General features: G+C 42.2%; 4 protein-coding genes across 8 annotated transcripts; all 4 read right to left on the bottom strand.

Annotated features, from left to right (window-relative positions):
• Positions 1-204: 204 nt before the first annotated feature.
• Positions 205-2,793, bottom strand: LOC112280839 (uncharacterized). The gene is made up of 6 exons (XM_024516720.3): positions 2,397-2,793; positions 1,774-1,869; positions 1,328-1,368; positions 946-1,063; positions 697-777; positions 205-575 (listed from the first exon to the last, which is right to left on the bottom strand). The coding sequence occupies exons 1-6, from the start codon at positions 2,679-2,681 to the stop codon at positions 522-524; spliced, it is 675 nt and encodes a 224-aa protein (XP_024372488.1). The 5' UTR covers positions 2,682-2,793; the 3' UTR covers positions 205-521.
• A 457-nt stretch (positions 2,794-3,250) lies between these two features.
• On the bottom strand, positions 3,251-8,539 carry LOC112280836 (uncharacterized). The gene is made up of 14 exons (XM_024516711.3): positions 8,479-8,539; positions 7,076-7,299; positions 6,750-6,841; positions 6,370-6,475; positions 6,075-6,203; positions 5,787-5,878; positions 5,479-5,679; positions 5,216-5,308; positions 4,896-5,045; positions 4,659-4,757; positions 4,410-4,514; positions 4,083-4,258; positions 3,861-3,948; positions 3,251-3,644 (listed from the first exon to the last, which is right to left on the bottom strand). The coding sequence occupies exons 2-14, from the start codon at positions 7,251-7,253 to the stop codon at positions 3,561-3,563; spliced, it is 1,593 nt and encodes a 530-aa protein (XP_024372479.1). The 5' UTR covers positions 7,254-7,299; positions 8,479-8,539; the 3' UTR covers positions 3,251-3,560.
• Positions 8,540-11,171: 2,632 nt separating this feature from the next.
• Positions 11,172-17,555, bottom strand: LOC112281183 (uncharacterized). Of its 5 annotated transcripts, none has more exons than XM_024517421.3 (15): positions 17,075-17,555; positions 16,821-16,920; positions 16,217-16,677; positions 15,652-15,957; positions 15,346-15,402; positions 15,097-15,174; positions 14,646-14,791; positions 14,128-14,338; positions 13,864-14,001; positions 13,211-13,504; positions 12,665-13,121; positions 12,283-12,373; positions 12,087-12,150; positions 11,809-11,873; positions 11,172-11,501 (listed from the first exon to the last, which is right to left on the bottom strand). In XM_024517421.3, the coding sequence occupies exons 1-15, from the start codon at positions 17,243-17,245 to the stop codon at positions 11,420-11,422; spliced, it is 2,721 nt and encodes a 906-aa protein (XP_024373189.1). In that variant the 5' UTR covers positions 17,246-17,555; the 3' UTR covers positions 11,172-11,419. The 5 variants fall into 5 exon arrangements, with proteins under 5 accessions (XP_024373189.1, XP_024373190.1, XP_090105711.1 ...); XM_024517422.3 differs by having other exon boundaries at positions 16,217-16,602; positions 17,075-17,351; XM_090249585.1 differs by having other exon boundaries at positions 16,821-16,976; positions 17,075-17,187.
• Positions 17,556-18,319: 764 nt separating this feature from the next.
• On the bottom strand, positions 18,320-25,943 carry LOC112281185 (cullin-4). Its single transcript, XM_024517427.3, has 17 exons — positions 25,827-25,943; positions 25,034-25,719; positions 23,917-24,032; positions 23,178-23,524; positions 22,737-22,917; positions 22,471-22,593; positions 21,844-22,131; positions 21,453-21,578; positions 21,115-21,216; positions 20,840-20,893; positions 20,506-20,612; positions 20,163-20,355; positions 19,884-20,021; positions 19,529-19,609; positions 19,345-19,425; positions 19,117-19,197; positions 18,320-18,980 (listed from the first exon to the last, which is right to left on the bottom strand). The coding sequence occupies exons 2-17, from the start codon at positions 25,308-25,310 to the stop codon at positions 18,867-18,869; spliced, it is 2,409 nt and encodes an 802-aa protein (XP_024373195.1). The 5' UTR covers positions 25,311-25,719; positions 25,827-25,943; the 3' UTR covers positions 18,320-18,866.
• Between the last annotated feature and the right edge of the window lie 679 nt (positions 25,944-26,622).

Below are 26,622 nucleotides of genomic sequence, written 5' to 3'. Positions count from 1 at the left end.
GATGGCGCTTGAAAGCCCTTGCAATAGCAATGTGCGGTGGATGCTGGTGGGTGCTCCAAAGTAAACCGAATACTTTATAAGTCGGGGAATGTCTTGCTTTGAATATCATGAGCATTTTAGTAATAATCTGATTCCGCTTAACTTTGTTGAAGAAGATTCATGAAAAGTAATTGCTTCGATTACATTTTGATAGGCTACCTAGGATTTTGATGATTAGTTTTTTATTATTTAGCACTGGCATTGGTTTCCCGCAAAATATACATATGATTTCGAGGTTTTTCCAACCCTTAAGTTACAATTCGGCGGCTCTGCATCTCTACAGAGTTACACCGGACATCATACTCGGCATCAATGTTGACCGCTTCATTCCGTTTGCAGCTGTCTACTGTACAAGTTTGGTCGAGGCATGAAACTATCAGCTTCGTCCTTAATGCCACTCAAAGTGAAACCACGAAAAAAACTTGTTCCTTTCGTTCCAATGGTGAATAAACTCCTAAATACGTCGCAAAGGTTTGTGAAACTTAATGCCCTCTTTCAAGTTGAGCTTCCAATTCTGCCCGGCGTCTATGTACCTCCTGGTCAGAGTCATGAAAAGCAAGCAATTAAGTTAATATAAATAGAGCAAGCATTGAGGAGCTAAGACAAACGTCAGGAATACTATCTATTCTAGAACTGATGGTCAGAACAAAGCAATACCTCTAGGTCTCTTTGTGCTTGTTCTCGCCAATTATCTTTGTGCATGTAACTGCGTTTCACGGCTCCGAGACACAATAATCCCTGGAAAAGAACAAACAGACAAGCTGTTAGTAATTGAAATTTGAGAGCCACTGCAAGATCTCTCAGGCCGTGTATTGAATCAGCAGGGGTGGGAGTTCCCAGCTCAAGTCATGAATTTAATCAAAGTAACAAAACGCAGTACTGTTGTGACTGGCGAAGAAAACTTACAGCAACAATGTAGACGATTCCACATCCCAGTAGCCACCAGCTAGCTATTTTGTGCAATATGCTTTCTGCACCCGTCTCGCCGCTTGCTCGGGCCAGCACCTTTGTCAAAGCTGCCACGCTGTACGACAAGAATGAGTGTCTGCTTTGTGACTTGGGAACAGGTGGTGATCTAGTTGCAATCTCTTTACCAATCAAGTTTTATGAAGTACCACTAACTAAGTCTTTTGAAGATAACCACGTCCAGGTCTAATAGTGGACTCAGGTTTCAGGGTTTAGGGTTCAGACATGACCACGTTCACGATGTCATAGGCTGTTTTCTACACACACAACTGATTTGAACCCAATAAACAGACCGCGCAGAAAATTTCTCAAGAATACTCACAAGATCTGGAGAGTGCCGCGCCCTACCCAGTACTCCAGTACCTGAAAATGAAGTTTAGTAAGAATTGATGTCACCGTCAACTGTCTGTGGAAGTAATAGACACAGTACAACTGGGTTTGTGGTTGACTGCTTTAATTTGGTCCTTAATAGAGTCAAAATAACTCGAAAGTAGCAGGCATAGGTAAGAAGAAATAAATTAAAGTTTTTAAGCACGCAGATTGAAAGAGTTACAGTTCAGTTACAAAAGCTACCAAAGAGCAAGAAAACTGTGTGATTTGTGACAGGATAGACCTAACGCTTGCAAATAAACTAAAAATAAATAAATAAATAACTCACAAAAATTGGTGCTTGCCAGATGTACAATGAACACCAGCAGAAACACTTTCGATTCTAAGGCAAACCACACAAGCAAAAGCCAGGGAAATTTCACGGAGATGATTGAATACCTTCCAAAATCTGAAGATGGGTACCCACTCTGTTTCAGCGATGACCACCAGCAAAGCAAAAGCTACTGCGTAGAATCGCAGGATGCCAATGAACACCTGCCACACGTACAATTCGAAAAATCTTGATAAGCGAATTGACTAATACGATCATATCCTTCGCAACACCACAAACTCTGGATTGGACAACGTAGACAGGCAAATAATCAATTCTCAAAGCCTGGTCTACACTCAGCTAAAACTCGTAACAAGAATCTGCAACTTATGTTGAGAATCCTTGCACCAAACCTCGTGCTAGACAGGGCTTTAATCTAATCGAATTGTCATCCTCAACTATTAAAACTAATCACAGGGTCGTTCCTGCGATCCAAGCGTCCAATCATCATTACCAGAACAAAATGCCGAAGTTCAAAATTTTAGCTACCAATGGGGCTCAAGGTGTACATATTGCTGCAGGCCGTAGAAACATTCGATTTATTGCAGAATGGAAGGAACCTGCTCTCAATAAATCAACACAATAGACCTCGGACTTAAGGGAGGAAGAATTACTACTCTTGTTACGGTCAAGCGACAACGAAACAAACAGTCGAAGAGGGGGCAGAAGTGAGGGGGATGAGGACACATACACTGACGCGATAGTCGAAACCCCGATAGTCGTAAGACCGCAGGAGAGAGACAAGATTCACCACCATACAAAGCAACGCACCCACTGCAGTAACGAGGCTCAAAACAGCGCAGATGTAGAGCAGTGTGCTTTTCTCCGTGGTGCGCGGCGCATTTTCTAGCATGGGAGGGGACCCCGCGGCCTCCGCAGGCAACAGAGGCGCCTCTACGTCCCCTTGATAGGGAGGCACAGCCCGACGCTCCTCTCCTGAATCCACCGCACTGGTGACACCATCTTTGTAACCCATCTCCCCCCAAACACCGTGAAATCAAGATGTGGGTCTTCGTCAGATTACGAAACCCAGAGTGGGGGCAAGTTAACAAGGAGAAGGGAGAGGGAGAGAGGGGGGGAAACAGAGCAAAAGCACAATCGAGGTCTCGGTGGAGCTTTCACAACAACTAGAAAAGAAGAAAAGCCAAGATGCGCATTCTGGGTGCTGGAGATGCTGAATGACAGACAAGTGTTCGGATCATAGAGATGCTGAGTCACCATTGCCAGCTCGGCTCGTTCTCTGGGTTCTCCACGTGGCCACTCTCTTGTCTGTGCTCTCAGGAAAAAAAAAATACTTTCCACTTGGGCACATACGAAAAGCGTCTTGAAAGTACTCGTGGTTAATGCAAATGAGAAGAAAAAAAAAAAAAAAAAAAAAAAAAAAAAAAACTCTTGACTAGGGACCAAATTAAACCAAATAAAGTTTCGGCAATTTAAACTCCAGTTAATAGTTATAGGATCTCGACAGTTTCGCTAGGGTGAGATTTTGGGCAAAAGACCGACCTCATACTGGCTTGAACAGTGTAGTAAACAAAGAGACAAATGTTGGTCTTTACAAAACGTTGTAATTTAGAATCTGTGTGTTTACAGAAGCTGTGTGTGCGCACTCTTAGTGATGCAACTGCACCTAGTACTGACTACTGGAACCAGCAGACAAGAGTTGACTTTAGCACAGATATCCTGGCATTTGGCAGAATACTGGTAAAAATAAATGAAAGAATGTACTAGCAAAACTCTCTAGGATGATTGATCAGGCCAAATCTATTTTGAAGGACTTCGTTGACATGGGAAGCACAAGCCCTTGCTTCTAGACCATGTTGCTTCAAGGCCTGGATTCTGTGGCACACCTCCAACTTCAAGGGAAAATACCGCTCACCCGGTAGCAGGTCGCAATTCTCTCAATAGCAATCAAGTATGCAGCTGTGCGAAAATTACACTTCTGCACACAATTAGAAGAATCTATTAGCTCTTGAGATTCGTTTGATACGTAATGAGACATTGAAGAGAGCTAAGCTTAAGCAGACTCAATTCTACAGTATAGGGATATAACAATTCAACTGTATAAGAAACAACCACGAAGCACTGCATTGCAATAATCACAGTCCAAGGAGAAATAAGAGGCATGTTGTTTTTTTTTAAAAAAAGAGGGAATTACCCTTTCTTCAGCTATTTTTTTCACACATTCCCAGCTCGACAACATGGTTTCCTCCAGGCCAGACCAGACAAAATCAACTTCCGTATTCCTGCATACAGAAACAGAAAGTTGCAATTAGTCGCGAGAGGTTGTGATAGCCTATAGTAAATAGTCAAGCACACGGTTTACACATAGTAACTCTGTTGTACAAAATTTCAGCTTGCAAAAGAGAAGAACATGTACCCCTTAACGACTTGGCTTCGAACTGTGTCAGAGAACCTATGGCCGTTTCCGAACTCATTCTCCAGAGCATCAATGAGTACTCTTTTCCCTCTCTCTTCCATGCGTTTACTCATGCGTCCGAAGTGAATGTGGTTTAAGTTTTTCAACCACTCGAAGTATGAGACTGTCACACCTCCCTGCACAAATAAGATTCTCTCTCAAATTCACGACTTTGCAACAGTACTTCAGATGACTGAAATTAAACATACAGACAAGTCGTCAAAGAAGAACCAATCATTGTCATTACCAGCTTCTTCAGGTGAAAGTGAATATTTTCAGAAAACTTACAGCATTTAGCAATAAATCAGGTAAGATGACCACATCGTTGTCTTCCAATATCGTCTCTGCCAAAGGAGTAACTGGGCCATTTGCAGCCTCCGCCACAATTTTAGCCTGGAATTTCAAATCGAAAAATATTTAGTGTCATTAGAAGCCACTTAGGTTGAACTAGCCCCTACTACAGATATCACCACTCAAACCATCAAAACAGACAATACCCAAAATCGAAAAGTTAACACAATTGAATCCAGACGGTACCTTAATGTTTCCTGCATTTCCAGAGTGAATCTGTGATTCTAGGGCAGCAGGTATCAGCACGTCACAAGGAAGTTCTAAAATGCTTGGGGCAAATTTCATCTGCACATTCATCAATCAAAAGTAAATGGTCTACTCTTCGTTCCATTTGCAACTGACCGTAAGAGATTGCAAAATTAATTCACAGAAAGATCAGTCAACTTAGTTACTTCACTCTGACAATTTACCAGAAAATCTTACCGTCTTAGCGCCGGGAAATCCCGTGATTGTTCCCTTCTTTTTATGATAGGCCTTCACGGCAGGAATATCCAAGCCATCCCCCGACTCGTCCACCAAGCCTCCATCCGCCTCAGCAATGGCAATGATTTTTCCTCCAGCACCATGTATGTACTAGAGGACACACAAAAGTGTCAGCTATCCAGAAGATCATGTTGTTAGAAACCATTAACAATAATTAAAAGATTCCTTCTTTCCCAACTCTAGCATTTGTACACGATATATTGTACATTATCAAGTCTTTTCAAACATCAAACAAAGATGTTGATTGATTGTTTGCTTACATCGACTGTGTGACGACCTACATTCCCGAAACCCTGTACGATGAACGTCTTCCCCTTAATGCCTTTCGTCATGCCCAACCTAGCAACCAGGGTCTGCAATCGTTGAAAGACGCATGTTTTAGAAGCCATCCACAACATATTCCACATTTATTTCTCACTCTTCATTTCTTGCAAATAGCATCACTGGCAAAACGAAGAACTGAGCCAAGCCACTGTGTCGATCAAGACGCACAACATCGAAAGAATTCTAGTTGCAGAACTACCTCATCATTGAGAAACTCCCGCAAACAGAAGAAAACTCCTAGTCCCGTTGCCTCTGTCCTTCCATCAATACCTCCCTCCTCCAAAGGTTTTCCAGTTACACAAGCTGAACCATTAATATCATTCGGCTGCAGGTGCTCAAAAGTATCTTTAATCCATGCCATTTCTTGGGGACCAGTCCCATAGTCAGGAGCTGGTACATCCTGCACAGGAAGAAGCCAATTAAAAATGTCAACCAACTCCTCCGACATACTTGAAAACTTCAGTATTGCTCAATGACAACGTTGCATGTGACTCTTCAGATACTTACGATGGAAGGTCCAATGAAGTTCTTCCTCACAAGCTCGCTGGTGTACCGCCTTATTATAGCTTCCTTCTCGTTCATAGAATATTTCGTTGGGTCTGTAAAACACCAGATGATGGTCAAATTTTCCATATATGAACCGGAACATCTTTATCATAGTGTGTACGTCTCCCTTCAGTGGAGATCTTACAAGAGTACAAAGAGAGAATACTCGAGATTGACACAGAAGTGAGCAGCTCAATTAGAGGAAAATAGTTAAGCAACTTTTAGAAGATGAATGGTTAATGAGATTACCGATTTTAATACCACCTTTTGCACCTCCAAAGGGCACATCAACAACGGCACATTTGAATGTCATAAGAGCTGCTAGTGCCATGGTTTCATCGGCATCAACGTTTGGGGCCATACGGATTCCTCCTTTCACTGTGAGATACACAGAGGGTGTGGTTCACGGATTTCAATTTATTAACAATGATATCCGCAAGGACGAACACGTTTATTCGCTGACTGCAACCTAGTCACGAATTTGGCCAAGGAATACAGCAAGTGATAGGAAAGAAACACATGAGAAGTATGGCTAAGAACTAACCAGGAAGACGGTGGTGTGAATGTTGTGCGCGATAACCCTCAATGAGCTCCACAGTGCCATTTGCGCACTTCAAGGGAAATTGTACTTTCAGAATATTGTTGCAAGCCTGTTCAATACCAGTCAAAGCAAGCGCCAGTGAGAAATTCTGAAAAATCCCCTATAAATTCGATCAAATTTGATAATTAAATTTTGAGCGAAAAATTGAAATTCTCATTCCAGCTAAAAGCCAGCTCTTGAGCTATCACGAGCTGGGTTTCGAGAGGTTGTCAAAAAATTAGACAATTGATCCAGCAAAAGAGATGGATAATACAATGGCTGCAAGAATCAAACAGCGTTCGTTCGAAGTATTGTAGAACAGCACGCGTGAAAGCTCAACCTACCTTTATCTGGGCAAGAATGTCTGGGGTGGTGGAGGCAATTGCAGCAGCTTTGTCAAAATAAATGTCCACAGACTCCAAAAATGATGGATCGCCTGCACAATGGGCGTGATCCAGGAAATTAGTCAATCGACAATCACTAACTTTTTTTTTACAGTTTTCATCATTGAACGCCCCGTCAGCTGCACGACAGGCTCGGCCAAAACTGGTGATTTGCCGAAACATTCCTCAAAGTGTTTTGTAAGTCCATGATGAGAAACGAGCAAAAATAAAAGTTCAATCGCCCAATCCGAGTGGAAAGAAAGTTGCTTTTGGGGCATGTCCTGTACCATGCGCAATGGCGCCATGTCCAGCAGGTGTCGTGGTAGTAGAAGTAACCGTCGTGGTGGTAGAAGACACCGCGGCGGCAGTCGAGTAGCGGATGCGAGCACCGGCAGCTGCGCATAAGAGCGCAAACGGTCCCCGCGTGGAGGAGGCTCCTTTTATCAAGCGAATTGCCATTGTCATGATCGTAGTAGTGAATTTTAGAATGTTCCTCAACAAAATTATTGGCCTGTCACCCCCACTGTAATGAGTCAGATTCCTCTTGACAAGCAATGTGATGAAAACTCTTCAACCGATGGATTCCCACTCTGATTCTCAATCGGAATGATCGGAGGACCAAATGTACGAGAACGAAACTTCAACAAACAATTGTTTCCAGTAACCTCATGGATTTTTAATACCCGTCAAATACACAACTCTACCTTAGACGAGGCAGTGATCTTTCGCAAAGATCACTAACATAGGACGACGCTTTTACAGCAATGACCACGCTAGATTCAATTCCACAACAACCAAACACAATCAATTCAAATCATCACATCTCGTTCCAACTCAAGTACGCAAAATCCCACAGAGGAGGACAACCTCTCACACAATAACGCTACGTCAAGATCTACTGCTCACGTAAAGCTCGAAAGATAAATTAAATCAAATTAAATTAAAGTAAGAAGAAAAAAGAAAAATAGAGAAATTGCAGTAATAAGCTACAGCAGCGACGAAATGAATCTCAATTGAAATCCAATCACAAACCAAAGCTACAACGCTAAACTCACAATCACCACTCAACGCAGGGAGATGTGCAGAAGACGAAATGTCCTCCTCCCTCCCAACCGAGAAAAAAAAAAAAAACAAACAAACAAACAAACAAAAAAAAAAAGCAAAAGGCAAAACAAGCTGGATTGGATTCAGATCAATGAAAGGAACTTACAAGCTACACGGCACACTAGGACGAAATCGAGGAGAGCAGAGCCTGGGAGTTGCCGGCACAAGGAAAAGAGACGATGGCTGAAGCGATGGGAGAAAAGCTGGATGCAGATGGAGGATAAATAGAGGAAGCAGGCAAGGAGCAAGCAGCAGGCAGGGAAGAGGAGCGTGAGCGTGACAAGAGGGACATGGTAAAGTGGTGAAGCAGGGGCTAGCTGCCTGCTGCTGATCTCAATGTGCTACAACTACTGCTACTACTCCTGGTCCTACGCTCGCTTGCAATTGCATGGGACTTGGGAGTCACAAGAACCACAACAACAACAACGACAACAACAACAGCAACAAGATACGGAAAGGGCGCGGGCGAGGGCGAGGGCGAGGGCGGGGGAATAATACATATAAAAAAACAAAAGGTGGCGACACAATCAGAGTGAAGACAGCGGGGAAACAACGGATTCCAGCACCACGTAGAACACACACTCACTCACACACTCGCACACAATTGCAAGTCGACGACGCTGAGACTCGACGCCGCTTCTCGCCATCCTTTATTACTCCCCTCCCCTCCCTCCCTCCGTCCGAACTCCGTCCGTCCGCCCCTCCCTACGTCTGTTCGTCCGTCGATATTTCACCATTATCTCGACGGCGGTGGTAAATTTCGTCGTCGGCTGCGCGTTACCTCCTATTCCAAGTTACCCCCCTTTTCTGGTTGACGAGTAAAAGAACCCGACGCCTCTCCCTCCGACTTTTCGTCGTTCTCACGATTGCTGTCTTTTTTTAGTTGACGTCGTTCAGTGGTAATTCAACTATTTCCGTTCGTTTTTTTTTTTCGTTGATGTTGTCCGGTGGTCGTTTAGAAACAGTGCATTGAATAATGACCCCGTTTGGACAGTGGATTGTGTTCTTTTTGCTTAAATGAAGAAACTTGAACTTGTCAAAATAGAATTGCACAATTAGGAGTAAAGTGAAGAATTTACTCGATTAATTAATTTAATTTGTAACAACGATTTTTTGGAACTATGTGTTTAGATTTATTTATTTATATATATTTCCAACATTACGTATGTGATGATTTTCAAACACCAACTGGTAAGGTGAGGAACTGTTTTCCCACGTAAAAGTAATGGCCTCATAAGGGAGGCAATTTTGTATGGAATTTGTGGGGGACATGGTAACTTTGGCCACGTAGACTGGCCCGGTCGTTCCACGTCGGAAGGGTCCATGCAGTTAAAGCATGGGTAAGCACAAAAGGTGCCCACCTGGCAACTTGGCCCATTTGACTTGCCATGTCAGATTTGGTTATTTTAAGGAGTTTGCACCGAGGGATGCATTATCTCATTCCATAATAATAACAACAACAATAATCAAATCGTCAAAGGAAAATCTCGCATATTTTTAGTTCCTTGAGTTTTAGATATGTGGGGAGTGAAAAGAAGACACAAGAAACCCAACTTTATTGAAACTTTGTTTGAAACTTCTTATTTATTTATTTATTTATTTATTTATTTATTTATTTATTTATTTTCTATTTTACAAGAATGGAGACCCAAAAGGAATGCATTTCTAGGGCCAAGGTCATGTGGAACAAACGGCACCTTTTCAATACCCAATGTAAGAAAATATTCATTTTTGGGGATACACAAATGGAATTTTCTGACAAAGTGCAAAGATCTCTTTGAAGAGTATTTGTTTTATTTTTTATTTTAAATTATTTTTTTCCCATTTTCTTAAGATTTATTTATTTTTCCCATAGTTATAAAAGGAACAAACATGAACAGTGTCAGCTCTCAAAACCATTCCACGGTGAGATATGGATGAATATATAGATGAATGTATGTATGTATGGATAGATGGATGGATGGATGGATGGGATTCAGATCTCTTTTGGATAGATGGATGGATAGATGGATGGATGGATGGATGGATGGATGGGATTCAGTTCTTTTCTTCGATCTCAAGTGGACCCACAAAGCAGCAACGAGGTGAGCGCTCTTCCACAAATTTTGCATGATAGTAAAGTTGACACAACAATTTTGGAAGAATTTGGGTGGAGCCTCCATGCACAGTTGAATCAGTTTTTGCATGTGAGCGAAACAGGAAGGAAGTAGAGAAGGACGAAGAAGAAGTAGAAGTAGAAGTTGATGAGGGTGAAACTCTTTCCGTTGCTGATCACAACCAACTCAACCACTGCAGCAGAACTGAAGCACGAAAGATTAGTGTTTTGGTGAAAGTGATCAAGTTTGCAATTTGTGTCGAGAAGACAGGAAACTGCACCAAACCGCAACAGTGATGACCTGTAAACACGGCAGTGAATGCGATGATTTGCAGCCAGAAACGGAAGATGAGCAAGAGAGAGGAACACGAAAGGGGGATGAATTGGCGAAGAAGCACACGGTAAACGCCACCAGGTCAGCAGCATTATCAGGAGAATCAGGATGTCAAGGGCTGGCATGTGTGCGTCTTCAAAGGCCTTGGAACAGTGCTGGGTTGGGGACAGAATGAGTCACCGCAACCACGATCCGCAGCACTTTCCACCTCAGCTTTTCCCTCATTTTGGTTGCCTTGTCCATCGCTGATGTGTCCGAAGGATCAGCTCTCTTATGCCGCCGTGACTCATAGTCTACGCCACACTCTCACTCTCTCTCTCTCCCACTTCCCCTAGTCTAGGATCTCATCCTCGTGATTTCCGTTCTCCCTTCACCGGCATATGGTGGCGCTACAGTGCTTACCGCTTCGTCACATTACCCGTGACAGTCTGTGGTTAATCCAATCCCTGGTTGCTGGGTCAGGCTTAATCTGGGGGGAACATTTTGCAGATCGAGAGACCAACGCACAAGCTCGTCATCATGATTGTCCGCCTGCCATTCGCACTCAACGGTTTTCCTTCTTTGGAGTTGTCTGGATCAGAATAGGCGGCTGGGTCGCTATTGGTTCCTCTGCTCACTACTGCGACTACATTCGGCAGCCAAGTTGGGTTGAATCGATATTTCACTGTAAGTCATTGAGCTCATTGGAATTCCACCGGCGTGCACATTAAACCTCGTACAGTGGCCAGAAGTTGGGCGTTGTTTTAGGAATGAAGAGTGTATGGCTTATTTGAGGGACTTCTCAAGGCATTTTAAATCGGCCCATGCGAAGGTTGCCGAGGTTTAAGATCTGGAGCGGTGAACGAGCATGTTGGGATGAAAATTAAAGTTCGGTAATTTCTTGCTCAAACAGTACTTCACAGGTTTGAAGTACAAATTTACAACTAACAGCTTATTCTATGGCATATACATAATATTCTGATGATGATGTCACTCGGTAATTCCGTGCCGGCTAAATAAAGAATCTACACGCTGCCTTTGCTTGCTAGACATCCTTTTCGGTTGGCGTGAAGAAAGGAGAAATGATCAACTGATGTTTCTCCATCCGGAACAGCAGTATCATGTCCTCTGCTCAATGAGTCCAGAGGACAGAAAAAATGTGCCGCTGCTTCTTATGTGATAGTTCTCTTTGCTTGGGGCACTGCCAGGGAAAATTTCTACGATATCAGTAATCGGATATCTTCAATGCCAAGGGTATTGTGCTCTTCCTTAAAATTAGAGCATTCACTTAAGATATTCAAAGCGCTGCAGACCTGATTCTAATCATCAAACAATTCCCTCAAATTCTTCACTTGATGATTATTTGACCTTTGCAAGGACTCTTGTTATTCTGCTTCAGCTAAACAATTTTCAACATATTTGATTTAAAATAACCTACAATAGGAAAGAAACTGGAGTGGAGACAAGACATCTACGTCAATAGGTATCAAAAGGAATCTCTATCTTACCAATCCCAAGAGCCTTTTCCATCCGTCAAAACGAACTCAATTGAATTACCCTCGACGTCTATAACCTGCAAAATATTCGATGGTAACGTCTGCGTTCACTTCAAGTGATGGACATAGGTGCGACGGAATTGTTTAGATTAACATGCGTATAGACTATGAAAGGTGCGGCGAAGCATACACTCAAGTGGCCATAACAGGATTAGCGCGTGTACTACTTAAAACGCTGGCAACAGCATGGTAGAGTGTTGCACAAAATTCTGTACTAGTAGCCACCTTACCTTAACTGGCACGTTGTTCACGAGAACTTCATTGCGCATGCAAACACCAGGCAACTCCGTCCATCTACAAAAAAAAGACTCTAAAACGTTAACACTGGCTTCCTTTTCAGAGCAACATTAAAACTCTTGACATCTCTATTTCACGCAATTCCAAAGTTTCACATGTCAAAGTCTCAGATCGTTAATATCAACTTACGCGGAATTATCAGCCGAGTAGTGAAGATGAGCAAACTCCCAACTGCTCTCATAATACAAGGTGATGGTGGGCTTGATCATTTTTACGTCAACTGCAAACCGGCATAACACCATATGTCACATCTAGTATCATAAAAGTGGATGTCAACCATCTTGCTGTCGATTTACAGATTGCTCAAGTTAACTAAAAACTATCCACATCTCATTTGAAGGTCGCACATGTATTTCAAACATGCAAGTCGAGAAGGACCAACTAATTTACAATAGTGCAGAAAGTCAAGATTAAGGGGGAGAATAGAGATGGTGATAAAATTCAAGAACGAGACTGAAAATATTAACACTTCGAAGCCGACATGCATTATCACGTCATTGACAGAACATACCTTTAGAGCTCCTCAGGTTACTGAGATCGTGTTCGAGGATGCCATCGGTGGACCCGCCAAATGCTGCGCCATTACTAATTTCCCTTGATAGCAGATTGGTTGTAGTCATTTTCTCGTTCTCTTGTTGTATTAGAACACCCATCATGATGAAGAAAGCCTCCAGTGCCGTAGCTTTCTCCCCAGAAAACATCGATCCCAGCACATCTTCAGCATAGTTCAGTTGTTGTGCTTCGGGATCTTCGACTTCACATTTGTCATTTACATCTAATGATTTCGAAGCTTCTGATAACCTAAAATTGAGTGCTCTGCTCTTCGTCTGTGCTCGTTTTGTCTTTAGCATGTCTGCAACTAACGACTTCACCGTCGCAAGAACACTTCTATCTCTATGTTTCCTGACTTCTTCAGCCTCCATCATTGAATTCTGCAATCTGATCACCGAGTCCTCTAATTCATTCACCTGAAAAAAGCACAATCCGTAAGAATCGTAACCATTGTAAGGAGAAGTTTGTAACAATACCTGCTCCTATGGAAAGTATATCTACACACCTTATCTGCTGCTTCGATGAATCTGGCCCTGTCCTCAGCATGTTCCATCTGTAATTCCGTCAACTTCCTCTTCACATTGGCAAGCTCTTTACATAAACTAGCTCTTTCCGCATTCCATTCTTGCTGCAGCTGCTTTAGAAGGTTTTCATTGGCCTCTAACTCTAGCTTCATGGATTCTGCCCTCTTCAAGGTCTTTCGCAGTTCCGTCTCCAACTCATGCACCGCATTGTTAACAGCAACTTCCACTTCCTCCGGCGTTATTCGCTCAGAGAGTTCATTGGATAGCTCCCTCACCTTCGGAGATACAATACGCAACTCATCAGAAAGAAGGATATCTTATAAAATCCGACAGTTGCATTCATCATGTATTTCACAATAATCGCGACTTAGACCCAAAATGAAAAAAAAAAAAGTTACTGCTTACTAATCTTCCACGATACATGTCACATTAAATCCTCTAGGTTGGGGAGGGCTGCAATTGTTAAAAATCCTGTTCAGTTTTTGACGAACACCTGCATCATAATGACTCGAGCATACCTCTGGATACATTTTCCCTGAAAAATTGAGTCTACCGCTCTGACATTCAAATGCACATGACATATCCAGTAAACTCGATTCTTCCGTCTAACATAACACACAGGGAAGATCCTTACTTTATCCCGAAGGCTCTTTTGTTCAGTTATCATTTCTTGCTTCAGTGCAACTAACATAGCTTCCTTCTCCCTCAATTCAGTTGTGACTTGAGCTAACTTTGTTCGAGCCACCACCAGTGACTCTCTTTCCAGCCTAACCTGTTCCAGATAAAAACACGAATTAGAGCTCCAAGATACCGACCAAATGTCCTCAAAAGGGAGCCACTTCCTTATCACACTCTTCTTAAAAGCGGAAGAGAACCTTAAAACCACTCAGGTTCTCACCACTTGTTCATGTACATCCAAGGGCACCGTAGCCACTATCTCTTCTGTCAAATGTTGCAATTGCGCCTCTGCTTTCTCTGCTCTAGCTGGGTCTTCTTGAGCAGCTGACAACAATTGTTCCAATGTTGCTAGGTTTCTTAGCAGCTTCTCTCTCCCTTTCGAATTGGTTGCCGCTTCAACTGCCGTTGACTGTTGCTGTTCATCTGCCAAACTACAGCACAATAGAAGGGCAGTTGCGCTTTAGGCAAAAACTAGATTTGACTACGACGATATGTATAGTTAACTGATTATGCGCAAAGCGCATTAAATATACCACAACTATCATTTTCCCCTTCAACGAATATATCAAATACCCTACAAGATGGAGAATATTGAGAGAATTGCAGCCGCAGTGGAGTCGAAAATAATTATTCAATATATGCTGGGGGTTCTGTGAGATCTAGTGCTGGATAGTTAATCATGCATGCACAAGACATCGCAGTTTAATATGGCTTGATAGTTGAGTTACTCAAACTTACCTGTTTAACTCTTGCGATTCTTGAAGGAAAAAAGGCCGAGCTTCTGGAGCATCGAGTTCAGTGCTGGATGTATCTGCTGCTTGCGCTTCATGTTTTTCAGCTTTCCTTTCACGCTTTGTTGACATCCTTCCACTCAATGGGAGGTTCTACAGAACGAAAGATGGCCAGTTCAGTCAAGGCCAAGTTGCTTGCTGAAAAGCAGGCTGACTGTGTTGTACACTCAAGCCTGCATTTGAGATTATTGAAAGAATCAGGCTACCACTTGGCACAGCTACTACTCACAATTTGATTCAAGGACTTGGCTGCAGGCGCAATGAGACAATGGGTTTCGCTCAATCGAATTGATTACGTCCAGATCTTTTGTGAAGCCTTTTTCTGAAACATCGTTCTTAATGTGTTAATTTTGCATTTTGATTAAGACTGTAAGAGAAGACAGCAGTGGAAATCTTACTTGAAATAGTCTAAGACCTTCGGATGTTAGATATCCATCATCCCGCTCAGGCTCCGTCAACTTCGTTTTCCGAGCGAGCTGAATACTTAGGAGCAAACAGGTAAGATTCTAGAAAAACACCAACCCTAAGTTCTGCAACATAAACAAAGAACTATCCAGCGTCCAGTTTCTATAGCACAGTGAAAAATCCGGCGCAGGTCATTGATTCAATTTAAGTTAACAGATAATAACTAAATAAAACTTCCGCACCTGTTCAATCACCCGGCGCTCAATCTCCTCTCGAAAGACTGCAAGTAGTGACGAATTCTGCAAAACGATGACTGGTCAGGTACTGGTCAAGTGTTGTAGTAGCAAGATAAGACAAAGGGAGAGAGGCCTTAACCCTGCCGTACCCTTCGGGCTTAGGAAGACACTTAATTAACCCGGTATCACAAAGATTCAATAAATTCTGCTACGAGCCTGCTTATTCAAAAAGCGCACGAAGACCATTGAGATTTTCTCCAAAAAGAATCACAGCAATAACCTTATGGCATCCCTCAAGATGAGCGGCCTTACATTTGCTGCCGGTGCGCTCATCACGTACCCCTCCGTCCCGAATGTTGCAGGCTGTTCCACTGTTTTCAAGGAGCTTTCTAGAGTGAGTGATTCAAACACAGACGCATTTCCGTCTTCCTTTTCCTTCAGCACAATAGCCGAAATTTGAGTATCATTACCACTAGCCTCCAACTTTGTTACCTTGACTGCTTCCTTTAAAAAGGAGTCAATACTGCTTGGCGGAGCTTCAACATCTGTAATAACTGGTCCAGCCTTCATCGCAAGACGGACAATATTCTCTACAGAGGCATGTTCTCTTTGTAAGCCCTATTCACATGAAATCAAAGATTCATTAATCAACATTTGGAAAATTAAACGCATGGAATGTAGCAACAATTAGGTGGTTAAACACAAATACTACTCAAAATCCTCACAACTTTGATACTTCAAATGAGCACGAAATGGGACTCTTAAAGGACGTGCGCGTAGAAGGCGCAAGCTTCGATGCGCAAGCTCCAACCCCTGAATTAGCTAGAATTAAAAGCAACTCATCAAGGCATTGTGTGTAAAATGAGGACAAAAATACCTTCAAGGTTGCTGTGAGCTGCACTGGGACACGGCCACCATTAGCTATCGTATTTTCTGCCGAGTACTTGAGCAGTGTGGCGCGGTTGTACAAGACATCCACTCTATTTCGAACATCAGCACCCACTCCTTTGTTAGTTTCGTTCACGACTTCTTTCAGCTTCAAGAGCTCATCAACAAGAGTTGTCATTTCCATAAGGATGGAAGCATCTTCTTCTCTCGTCTGCTCAGAGCTGTTCCCACGGAAGTCGAATCGTGCGCGAACAGTCCCTGTTCGCCGCCATCGTCCTGCTTTCTTGAAAGAAAAATGGGTCCGAGACGGTCTCGAAAAACAGCCCAATTTCTTCAACGGCAAGGTTGAGTCGATCCCCCATCGTACCTCTGCACCTGCAGCAGATTCAGGACCTTCATTAGCTTGTAAACGATTTCGCCTCTGCAACGCGTACTGTGGAGGTTCAATGCCTGATTTCAAACAAAAAGCATGCTTAAAAAGAGGAATCCAGTGAAACCCACAAGCGGATGCTACTACATTTGCAGCAAACGTCAATCACAGTATCACTAGTGGAGATGCACGGAAAGAAAGCAGCATGGCAATGAAAAAGCACCTGGCACACCGACGCCACGGCGGGAAATCCTGTGATTACCGCTCCATGTCGAGCGGAGAGAGCAAGGCGAAGGCAAGTAGGCTGCAGCCATTACAACCACCTGCTCCAACGACAAAAGTCGTTCTCAGAGTCTGAACGCTTGCAACAAAAACCCCCCTACTAGACATCCAAAAAACCAAAAGCCCCTGGTCAGAGCTCCCCTACAAGCACAGCCTACTGCACACCATAGCCAGTCATAAGAGCCGTCAGGTTACCTTTACTAATTCCACTTTCCGGGAAGCGAATGATCTCAGCCTCTCAAAGTGACCTTGAGGGTCCTCGTCATGGGCCAGTCGAACTCTTTTGGCGTATTGCATCAAAGTAAAGAGTCTACGATCCTTGCATAATCCAAGTGGCAATGACCACCCAAGGCAGTGCAAGAGCATCTTTCTTCCTTAAAGTTTCGAAGGGAAGTTTACAATACTACCCGCAGCCCATACCTGAGCAAAATTTCAGGAGGAGATGTCTGCAATCCCATGCAAAATCGGGCATCTACTCTTCGGGTTCTCAGGCACACCATGTGAGCATTAGAAGATCACACGCCAATTATCCGCAGAGCAGAGAGCAGATTCTTGATCGTCGCGGCGTAATCCAACTGATGTGTTGCGACAAAACCCATGTCAGGACGCAACAATTTTACCGAAATTAGCCACCACGACAGCATCGATAGAGAGGATCCGCGACCTGGAACCAAACGCTTCCGTGCTTGTTGACTCGGAATTGTTGAAGCTACTACTGCATTTCAGAGACATGGATTGAAAAACGCCAGAGCACCAAGGCGCGATGAGAATTTGACATGGCATCCAGATATTCAGACGTTGAAGTTTTCTTTGTTTGTTGTCACCTAAACCAATCTTACCACATTTTGTTTGACAACAGAGTCGCATTAAATTATGAATTCTATATCTATCTATTATTTTAAAAAATACTCCACAAACAAAAATGGAATTTTAGTTCACTACGCATGTTGTCATGTCACCAACAACTCGTCACGACTTTCAAAACTATTTATTTTGTTCGATTCAAAACAACTACAACGATTTTTGATGTCTTTTTATCAGTGATTTTAGATTTCATAGCAGATACAACGTAAGAAAAACAAACAAAAACAGTTTAGTTCAATAATTGCGACCCCCATCAGTCTGAGTTGAACACCTTCCTTCTTCTCAGGTTCATAAACCAATCGCCGGACGATCACCAACAACAGAAGACCGTTCCAAGTCATAATTCCGACAGAATTTTAAAGAACTCTACAGTAATGTTTTCTTCAAGTTTAGCATTTTTTATAAAAATGCATAAAGGAATGATTAAAAAAAGAACAAAACTAAAACTAAAACAAAAACAAAAAGAATATCCATTAAGAACACTCGGCCAATGCAAGTATAGAAAAATACACGAGCTACATGGAACTCCATGAACCATCAGAACAGATATTCTAAATACTGAACTTGAGACAATAGTGATACAAGAAAAAGAAAACACCCAAATGATTGAAAGAGCGTGATAATATACATGAGTAATGAGGACGCAGTTCTACAACGATCTCCCAGAAACGACTGAAAAAAAGGGGATGCTTCCGCAAGCTGGATAGGAGCTGAAAATAAGCTCTACAAATGCTAAGAAACTGAATCACGAAGGGTCAAAACTCTCTGAGGATCAGCATCAACCAGCGAAGGAACGATTAAGCTGCTTCTTGATCTAACAAGAATTTCCTGCTCTTCCGGGAACAGCAACTCCTACGTGCCAGGCAGAAGCATTAGATTCCACCACAAACCCCTACGGACCAAGTAACCACAAACTGGTATCCCTGGTGTATGTAAACAATCCCGGTCTTCGTTAACCCATCAACATATGCATGTTGAAAGTGTTCACTTCTAAACAAGACATGATAGTGTGTGCAAGAAAAGTTCTCTACAGAAACTGGAGGGGGGATTTCTACATAGCAAACTCTGCCCCCCAGAATGACCAACAAAGTCCACAAGATTACGTTACCAGTTCTAAAATTATCTAAGCGAGATAGTTGTAAATCTGAGGATTGGCTTTGTCCCTTTCAAGATACTCCCGGTCAATCAGACTCTCGATTCTCTTCTTCAAATCAACTGGTTTGATTGGAAATTTGAGCTGCGAAGTAACAACAAATGCGTTGGACGACAAAGTTTTTGAAATCGGCATTTTCACAGCGATTATTTACATTATCATTTATTTGCACAAGTAAACCAAAGATTCTAAATCATAATTCCAGGAATGAAATCCTCACCTGCTGGAATAGTTCAGTTATTAACAATGTATGACTCAACACCTTGCGCGTTTTCATGATTCGCACAATAGCAGCATCAATCTGTGCCAACCGCTCAAGATCGTAACAAAATCAGGAAAATTACACGACAATTGAAAAATACCATTCCACGTACATCATAAATAAAATGCAGTGAGTGAACTATTGAAAAGAGATAAAAAAACAAGTTCATGTCTATAATCTTCATACTTGGTATTGGCGATCCTGAAAGACTCGCTCTGTTGTTGTGGTGTTCTCTTCAACAGTTTCCTTCAATTGTATTGCATTAACCTGAAACAAAAGATCCCAAACTTTTCCCGAGTTAGTTGGCCGATACAGAAGTACTTAACAATCCAGAACAAGGTCAGAAGGATAAAAAGCAAGTGAAGAGTACCTTGATTCGGAAAAGGGAAGCAACAAAGTCCTCATTGAAAACAAATGTGTCTTCATTTTCCACTTCTCTGCCCTTTGGTATCTACATTCACAAAAAAAAAAAAAAACAAAAAAAACAAAACAAAACAAACAAACAAACAAAAGACAATTATCTTTTAAAACCAATGCCAGTATCATTCAGCCGAAATACAAATTTAACCTTCAGGAAATGGAAGCATCTAATCATTCAAAGTGCACAGCACTAATACAGCAAGACGTCAAGCAACGACAGCTTCTTGCCCAGGCATCCATGTCTTGGACTATGTAATACGACTGTAATATCTAACCGTATAGTAGACTTCAGATTTACACTGTACCTTGTTCAAAACACGAACTTTACCACAGGCCAATGACTGCAGAGTTCTGCGGAGTTCTTTGTCCTCAATAGCAGTAGTTTCCTTGATTTCTTGGAAGGTTAAAGACTGGGCATCGTTGAAGAGCATCAGAACAACAGTCTGTAAAGAGACAAAAGAATATAACGTCAAATGAGGCATCCAGAATGTATTGTTTCTGATAAACACAACAAACAGAACCAATCATATCATCAGCGCACCCTAAAGTCTCGAACCAATTTCAGAAAATATATATATTCCTACCTGGAAAAGAGAAACAGAGAGCTCCTTCTTTCCTTTGGGGAAGTCAGACTTCAGCACACAATGACCCAAGGAGTTTTGCCACATCAGACGTCGCCCACTGTGCTTACTCAAGTAAAACTCCTTGAATATTTCCTGGTACACATTGAGCTCGTGCGGAAGCCTAACTTCCATAGGTGGATATGTAGGCCAATACCTGCAAAACAAAAAGAGCAGAAAGATTATAAGTACAAATTGTTAGATTTTATCACAACAAAAGTGTTCACACACTCACTAATTCCTTCAGGTGTAAAACGTAAATAAAATTAAAACATTGAACATAGCTTCGTGAAGTCGAAAGCACTACCCAGTAGTGAGAACGTGAACGTTCATCTCAATTCCTGATGGAAGCTTCAGCCGTGCCTGAGCAGATTGTCTGAAGGATTCGTTGATTTCTCGTGATAACTCAATATCCTACATAAACAAGGGACAACAGAGTTAGTATCAGTTGGTTCGTCACGAAGACACAATACTTCCTTACATCACTACGAACCTCACAACTAAATAACAATCAAAATAATGGTAATTACTAACATCCACCTTTCTAAACGCAAAGGAGTTGCGAGTTAGAAAACCAATGTAAAGAAATAAAGGTGTAGCATAATCAACAAGTTGCGTTCTGCAGGAGATGAAGCCTTTACCTTGAACATCCCTTCCAGCTTATTTGTGAATTGACTTCCACATTCTGTCTTGAGCTGGAAACACAATGCAGTAATGAATTCGAATAACACCCATGAGGCCAAATGGTACACGAGTGGTTTTAGGCTAACATTAGATAAGATATAAAAAGGAAACAAAGACACGCACACTAGTCAAACCGTCCCTCAAGATATAAACATACGCCGTCAGAACATAGACCACCATACTGAGCTAAATTCCTGTGCTAAGGAACTCTGGATTTCCTATTATTTGATACCTTTGATATCATGGACTTCTCTGCATCAATGGAGGCGCTCTTTCCTAGAAGCAGGCGCTTGGCTAGATCCTTCTTGTAGAAAGCTTCAAATACATCTTTTCCCTGAATTTTACCATAGAAAAGATGTTTTAAAAAACAACATATAATGTGAAACAAATAGCGTGTACAACCAAGTACATTTGATAGTACATCAGCCGCCATAAATTCGAAATGCAAAACATGATTCGTCAGCACCATATACGAAGTCTCGGTAAATGAAACTCCAAGTATAATCACGGTAAGTGAAAATCGAAAGCTAAATATAAGTTCGAGAGCACACCATGTCGCTTTAAGAATACCTGAATGAATCTGAAAAGCACTAGCACTTTGTCAAGGATGCCTTCCAACTCCTCTTCTGAAATTCCCTTATTGCCAGCTCGCAGCTTTCCATCAATAAACTTGGCGATAAGCTCAGCAGGCCGGTTCTGAGCACCACCACACAACAGTAATCAGTCTTAAAATTCCAAACCGACATCGACCCTCGGAAACATAACAAGTAACTCAAATCCAATTGAAAACAAAATTACCAGCAGTACATTTCATCAATTTAATCCTAACATTCACTAGAATTTGCAACATGTCAAAACAATGAAAGGATAAAAACCGTTTTATTAACGTGACAACGAACGCACAAGATAAGTGTTAACCTCAAAACTTCAACATCGGTAAACAATTGCAAATTATATTTACCTGACGCAAATTGATCAGATGCTCGAATGCATCCTTCAAGGTATTAGCAAAAGTTTCATTTCTAGAAAAGCTCTCATCCCATATAGCATCAAGTCGGGCCTTAAGATCTAAAAGCCAAGACACCATGTCCTTATCCTTTTCTTCATCCATCACAGTGCTATTGCCTGTTGCTTTGATGTAAGTGCTTAAGGTCATCTTGAGGGACTCTAAAGCATTTACTCGTGCAAAAAGCACGTACATCCTTTGAAGATCAACCACACGATTTGCATCCATAAGCATACTGAATCCCTGGAACCATCAGAACACCCAACACATCCAACAAACCTCTATAGCTCAATGAATTTATACCGCAAAATATGATTAAAGAATCACGACAAAATTTCAGCTATCGACTCCGCTATGTCATAAGAGCATGAAGCTTGGGCACTTTCCAAAGTGAAAATTATATGCATTTCTTACAAGATAATATTATCAGTATGTTATATGATGAACCATGAAATCTTTCACATTGAATCGACTAATGCTATATGCAATTACAAGACCCCCCGGCGAGCACAAAATTGTATCAACATCCCAATCCTGAAAAAACTGACATCTAAAAATACATCTTTGACCCCTACTGTTCACCTTCTCCAGAATCGCAGTCGTATGGCGGCTGAGAAGTTGTTTCTCGGCAGTAGCCACCAGAGATTTCCGAGTACTTCCATCCAGATAGAGCAAGCATCGCTCGTACTCCTCATGAATTCGAGTCTGGACAACGAAAAATAAAATCTCAGAAGATGTACTCGAGGTCCACAAATCATGGTACGTTAGAAGACTTAAGATGAGTGAAGATTTTTACTAAAATATTGTCCATTCAACTTTTTTACTGGTTCAAAAGCTAGTCTACTTACCTCGACGTGTTTAAGATAATCGGGGACATCTGTTTGCTGCATAAAGCGTGTCCCCTCCGCTGCATAAAAATCAGCAGTACATTCTAGGAACGGCCTCTCAAATGTCTCCGAGTATATACCAAGAGCATTGAACATGCGCAGCAAGTGTTTTAGTAAACTCCAATCCACATTCTCTCCCATCCTGCACACAAGGACAAACCCACGCATAAGTTTCCATTCCAAACCTTTCAAAAAAATAAAACAAGTGAAACAAAGATGTAAATATAACCAGCATATCCACAGCAAAAAGTGACAGATTTCCTTCAAATTGACTCATAATTTGCATCATACTCAAATAGAAAAACATCCCTCAAAAGCCCATACATTGTGACTACTTGCCGTGTCTGGCATCTAGCAATGGCCGCATCAATCATCACTTCAAGTTTTGACACAAGACCTCACCTCTCCTTCTCGATAAGCTTGAGAAGACCAGAGACAGTCTTAGACTCGACTTCTGGGCAGGCTGAAAGGTGGCGGCGGAAAAGTTGCAAACCCATATCCCATAAGGAACGAACACCAGAATTCTGGATAACATATGTACGATCCAAATAGAGCGCAATGCTTCGGATAACAAGCATTTGGTTGCAATGGTCTTGCCAGCAACTTTCAACATGAGACAGGAAGACTACAGCGTCAGGACTGCGCCCTACAAGATCTCGGAGCTTCACTGAAATGTGACTTTCACATTCTTGCTGCAATCTCCTGTACAAATTTCCTGCCATCTTGTGAAGGCAGAGATCCTCAACAGCCTGCAACACGGCCACAGCTTCCCGTCTCAAAAACCCATGTAATTCCAGAAGTTACATAAACAATGTGAATGTTCCAAGCCTGACTCCAAAGAAGCATTTTTTTGAAGACGTGTTTTTTGGCTCACAAACATGTCTTCAAAAAACACTTTTCACAATTTTTTTCAGAAAACAAAGAAATAAAATACACAATGGAACTTTCAGCTACACAGATAATTAGTTGCACGGCCTTTCATACCTAAACCGATATTCCTACCTTGGAATAGGTTCCAAACAATCACCATACTTTTTTAGTTCACAAAATTAGTAATCATTCACAAAATAAGCCAAGTCGGGTTGAAACAACCGATAGCAGCACCAGACACTGGAAAATAAAACTCAAATCAACTACATACCCGATATAGTTCCTCCAAACTGCAATTAACTGGTTGCTTTAAGTGAATTGCGGTAACAGCTTCCTTGATCTTGACCCATGTCACCTCTTCAAAATCTTTTGGCAGCTTTGGTTTATCTATATTAAAAATCACGATGCACATCAGGAACCCCTAGGATTGGAAGAAACACCCTGTTTCATATTCCTTTGGGCGTGCATAATGCATATTCACAGCTAATGCTGAGAGATTATGACACTGAACTCAAAGAAAGGGCGATGTGAAACATAACTTGCAACTTTTTGACTAAATGCCCACTAAGCACGACTAAATGAACATATATCAAGTATGACTACGACAGATTCCATGCAAGGCACCTTCCAACGCTAAATGTGACAACGAAAAAATTACTTAGCAGCTGCTTACATGAACAACATTGACCAACCGGTCCACCTACTAAAAGTATGCTTTTCGATGTCACAACATATTCGACACATATGTTCCATCAGCCTAACATACGGTTTCGTAAAAACTAACACTTCTAGGCAATTCTGGCGACACTTCTGCAATACTTCTTACTCCAAACCCATAACTCCACATGCTTCATGAAATCCTCGAAATAAAATATTTGTTTTACCAACATTCCATGAATTATATGCTCAGCTTACCAATTCGCCTTACATAGTTATCACAAATGTATCATTACAACATGAAACAGAAATAACTTCTACTCAACAGAAATAATTGCTAGAAACTCACTAAAGCCTACCACTCCGAGCTTCCGATCCAACATCACCAGTGATTGCAGCAGCAGAAAATATTTCCAATATGGTCTTGAATTGTAACAACCATGACTGACGTCAGAACTTATGCCACGAAGACACATTACACAAGGTATCTAAGCATCAAGCTAAGTTCTGTCAACATTCCCAACACAGAATTACGAAAATTCTACCCTGACGGCCACATCCAAAACCCATGCGATTCAGAGAATGTACGCTAGCTCACCATCACCCAAAAGAACACAGAAAATTGCAAAATTCAAATCAAACAAGAGAATAAAAAAATAAATAAATAAATAAATAAAGGACGACCACAACAACTCAAATCATTGTCAATAAAAGCCCACTTCAAAAAGTACCTTTGAAGGGCTTGATGACTAACTTCTTCGCGGGCTGTGGTGGAGTGGCTTTCTTCCGTGACAAATTTGCCGTGGTCCCTACGCCGGGGCTGCTACTCAAACTCATGCCCGACACCGGACGCGAGCCAGTTGACGGATGATCTTCCACGCCATCCATGAACATCATGTCAGCACTGCTATCCTCCACAGCCATGCCTACCTTCCCATTTTTCTCAAAATCAAAGATCGATGTCTGCTCCTGGTTCGTAGGTTTCTTGGTAGCTGATATAATATTCATCGAGATACGGCCGCCTCCTCCTTTGCTGCTGCTGCTGCTGCTTACCAACGTCGCTACAACGTCGAATTATTCACTTCTTCCCTACCAGCCCGAGCCTAAGTGCCCCGCCAAACGCTCACCACGTAAATTCTTCCTCGCATTCCAGCACTGCTTCTGTGTCCCATCCAATCGGCTCTCTCGAAATCACTCTCGGCCTTTCCCACAACCTCCAACATCCATGCCATCCAACTCCACGCAGACCATCAAAAATCACCAAAACCTAATCACATCGGACGTCAACAACAACACCACCACCGTCTACTACCAACCGCCGAGACATGATCTCCTCCAGCTCACACTCCGTTACCCCGAATTCCAACCTCAGCAGACCAAAAAGGTCATCGCCACCAACATTCCAGTGATACCGCACCTAAAACACCGAATCCAACAAGAAGATACGCACTAAATCAGACAGAAAAAAAAAAAAAAAAAAAAAAAAAAAAAAAGACGGCAACAAAGCCAAGCCATGCACCGGACCGGGATGAACTGCAATTTCGCAGCAGATTCGTAAATGAAGTGCTGACACAAAATGAGGAATCGGAGGAGGAATTTGGAGAAGCAACTAGGAAGCGGAATTAAGAAGAGATGGAAGGGAGGGCAGAATAGAATAGAATAGAATACAATGACGGCAAGCAGCAACAGCAGCAGCAGCAGCGTGGATTCCCCACTCATGGCCCCCGAATCTTTGGCCTCTGGCTTGGCCCCTCACTCTGCTTCGTCTCCTCCGCGGTGATGCGCGGCGATGCTGACATGGCGCGGTGACAGCGCTCGGCCTTGCGTGGCGTGGCAACGAATCTTCGCATATTCCGTATTTTATACTGTCTCTTTCTCTCTAACTGTATCGAATACGCGACGGTGTGGTCACGTATAGTATCGTTTATTCATGCATTGTGGTTTTCTTTTTAAAAAAACTACTGATATATGGACTATTTTAGTAGTTGTGAAGGAGTTGGATGAGATATACTTGTGAAGAAGAAGTGTATAATTTATCAAGAGGAGATTATTATTATTATTATTATTTTGACACAGTCGAGGTATACTCGATGCATTGATTAGAAAAGCAGGTATCCACTGAAGCGTGAGAAAAATGGCGGGACTAGTAGTCCAGCTCACCACGCCGACGTGGAACGAGCGGCCTTTCGGAGGTTGGAGCTCAGCACCGGGGAATATCCCCCTCACTTTACGGAGTCAGTACCTCAAATTGGTGTACTGGCATACCGGGCTAGGGCTCCCTTCCCCTCCCCACCATGAGCGAAAAAGAAAACCCTGCCTC

The sequence above is a fragment of the Physcomitrium patens genome, chromosome 4 (assembly GCF_059467195.1).
Source record: "Physcomitrium patens ecotype Gransden chromosome 4, ASM5946719v1, whole genome shotgun sequence".
In the NCBI taxonomy this organism is placed as follows: domain Eukaryota; kingdom Viridiplantae; phylum Streptophyta; class Bryopsida; order Funariales; family Funariaceae; genus Physcomitrium; species Physcomitrium patens.
This window is presented reverse-complemented; position numbering and strand designations above follow the sequence as displayed.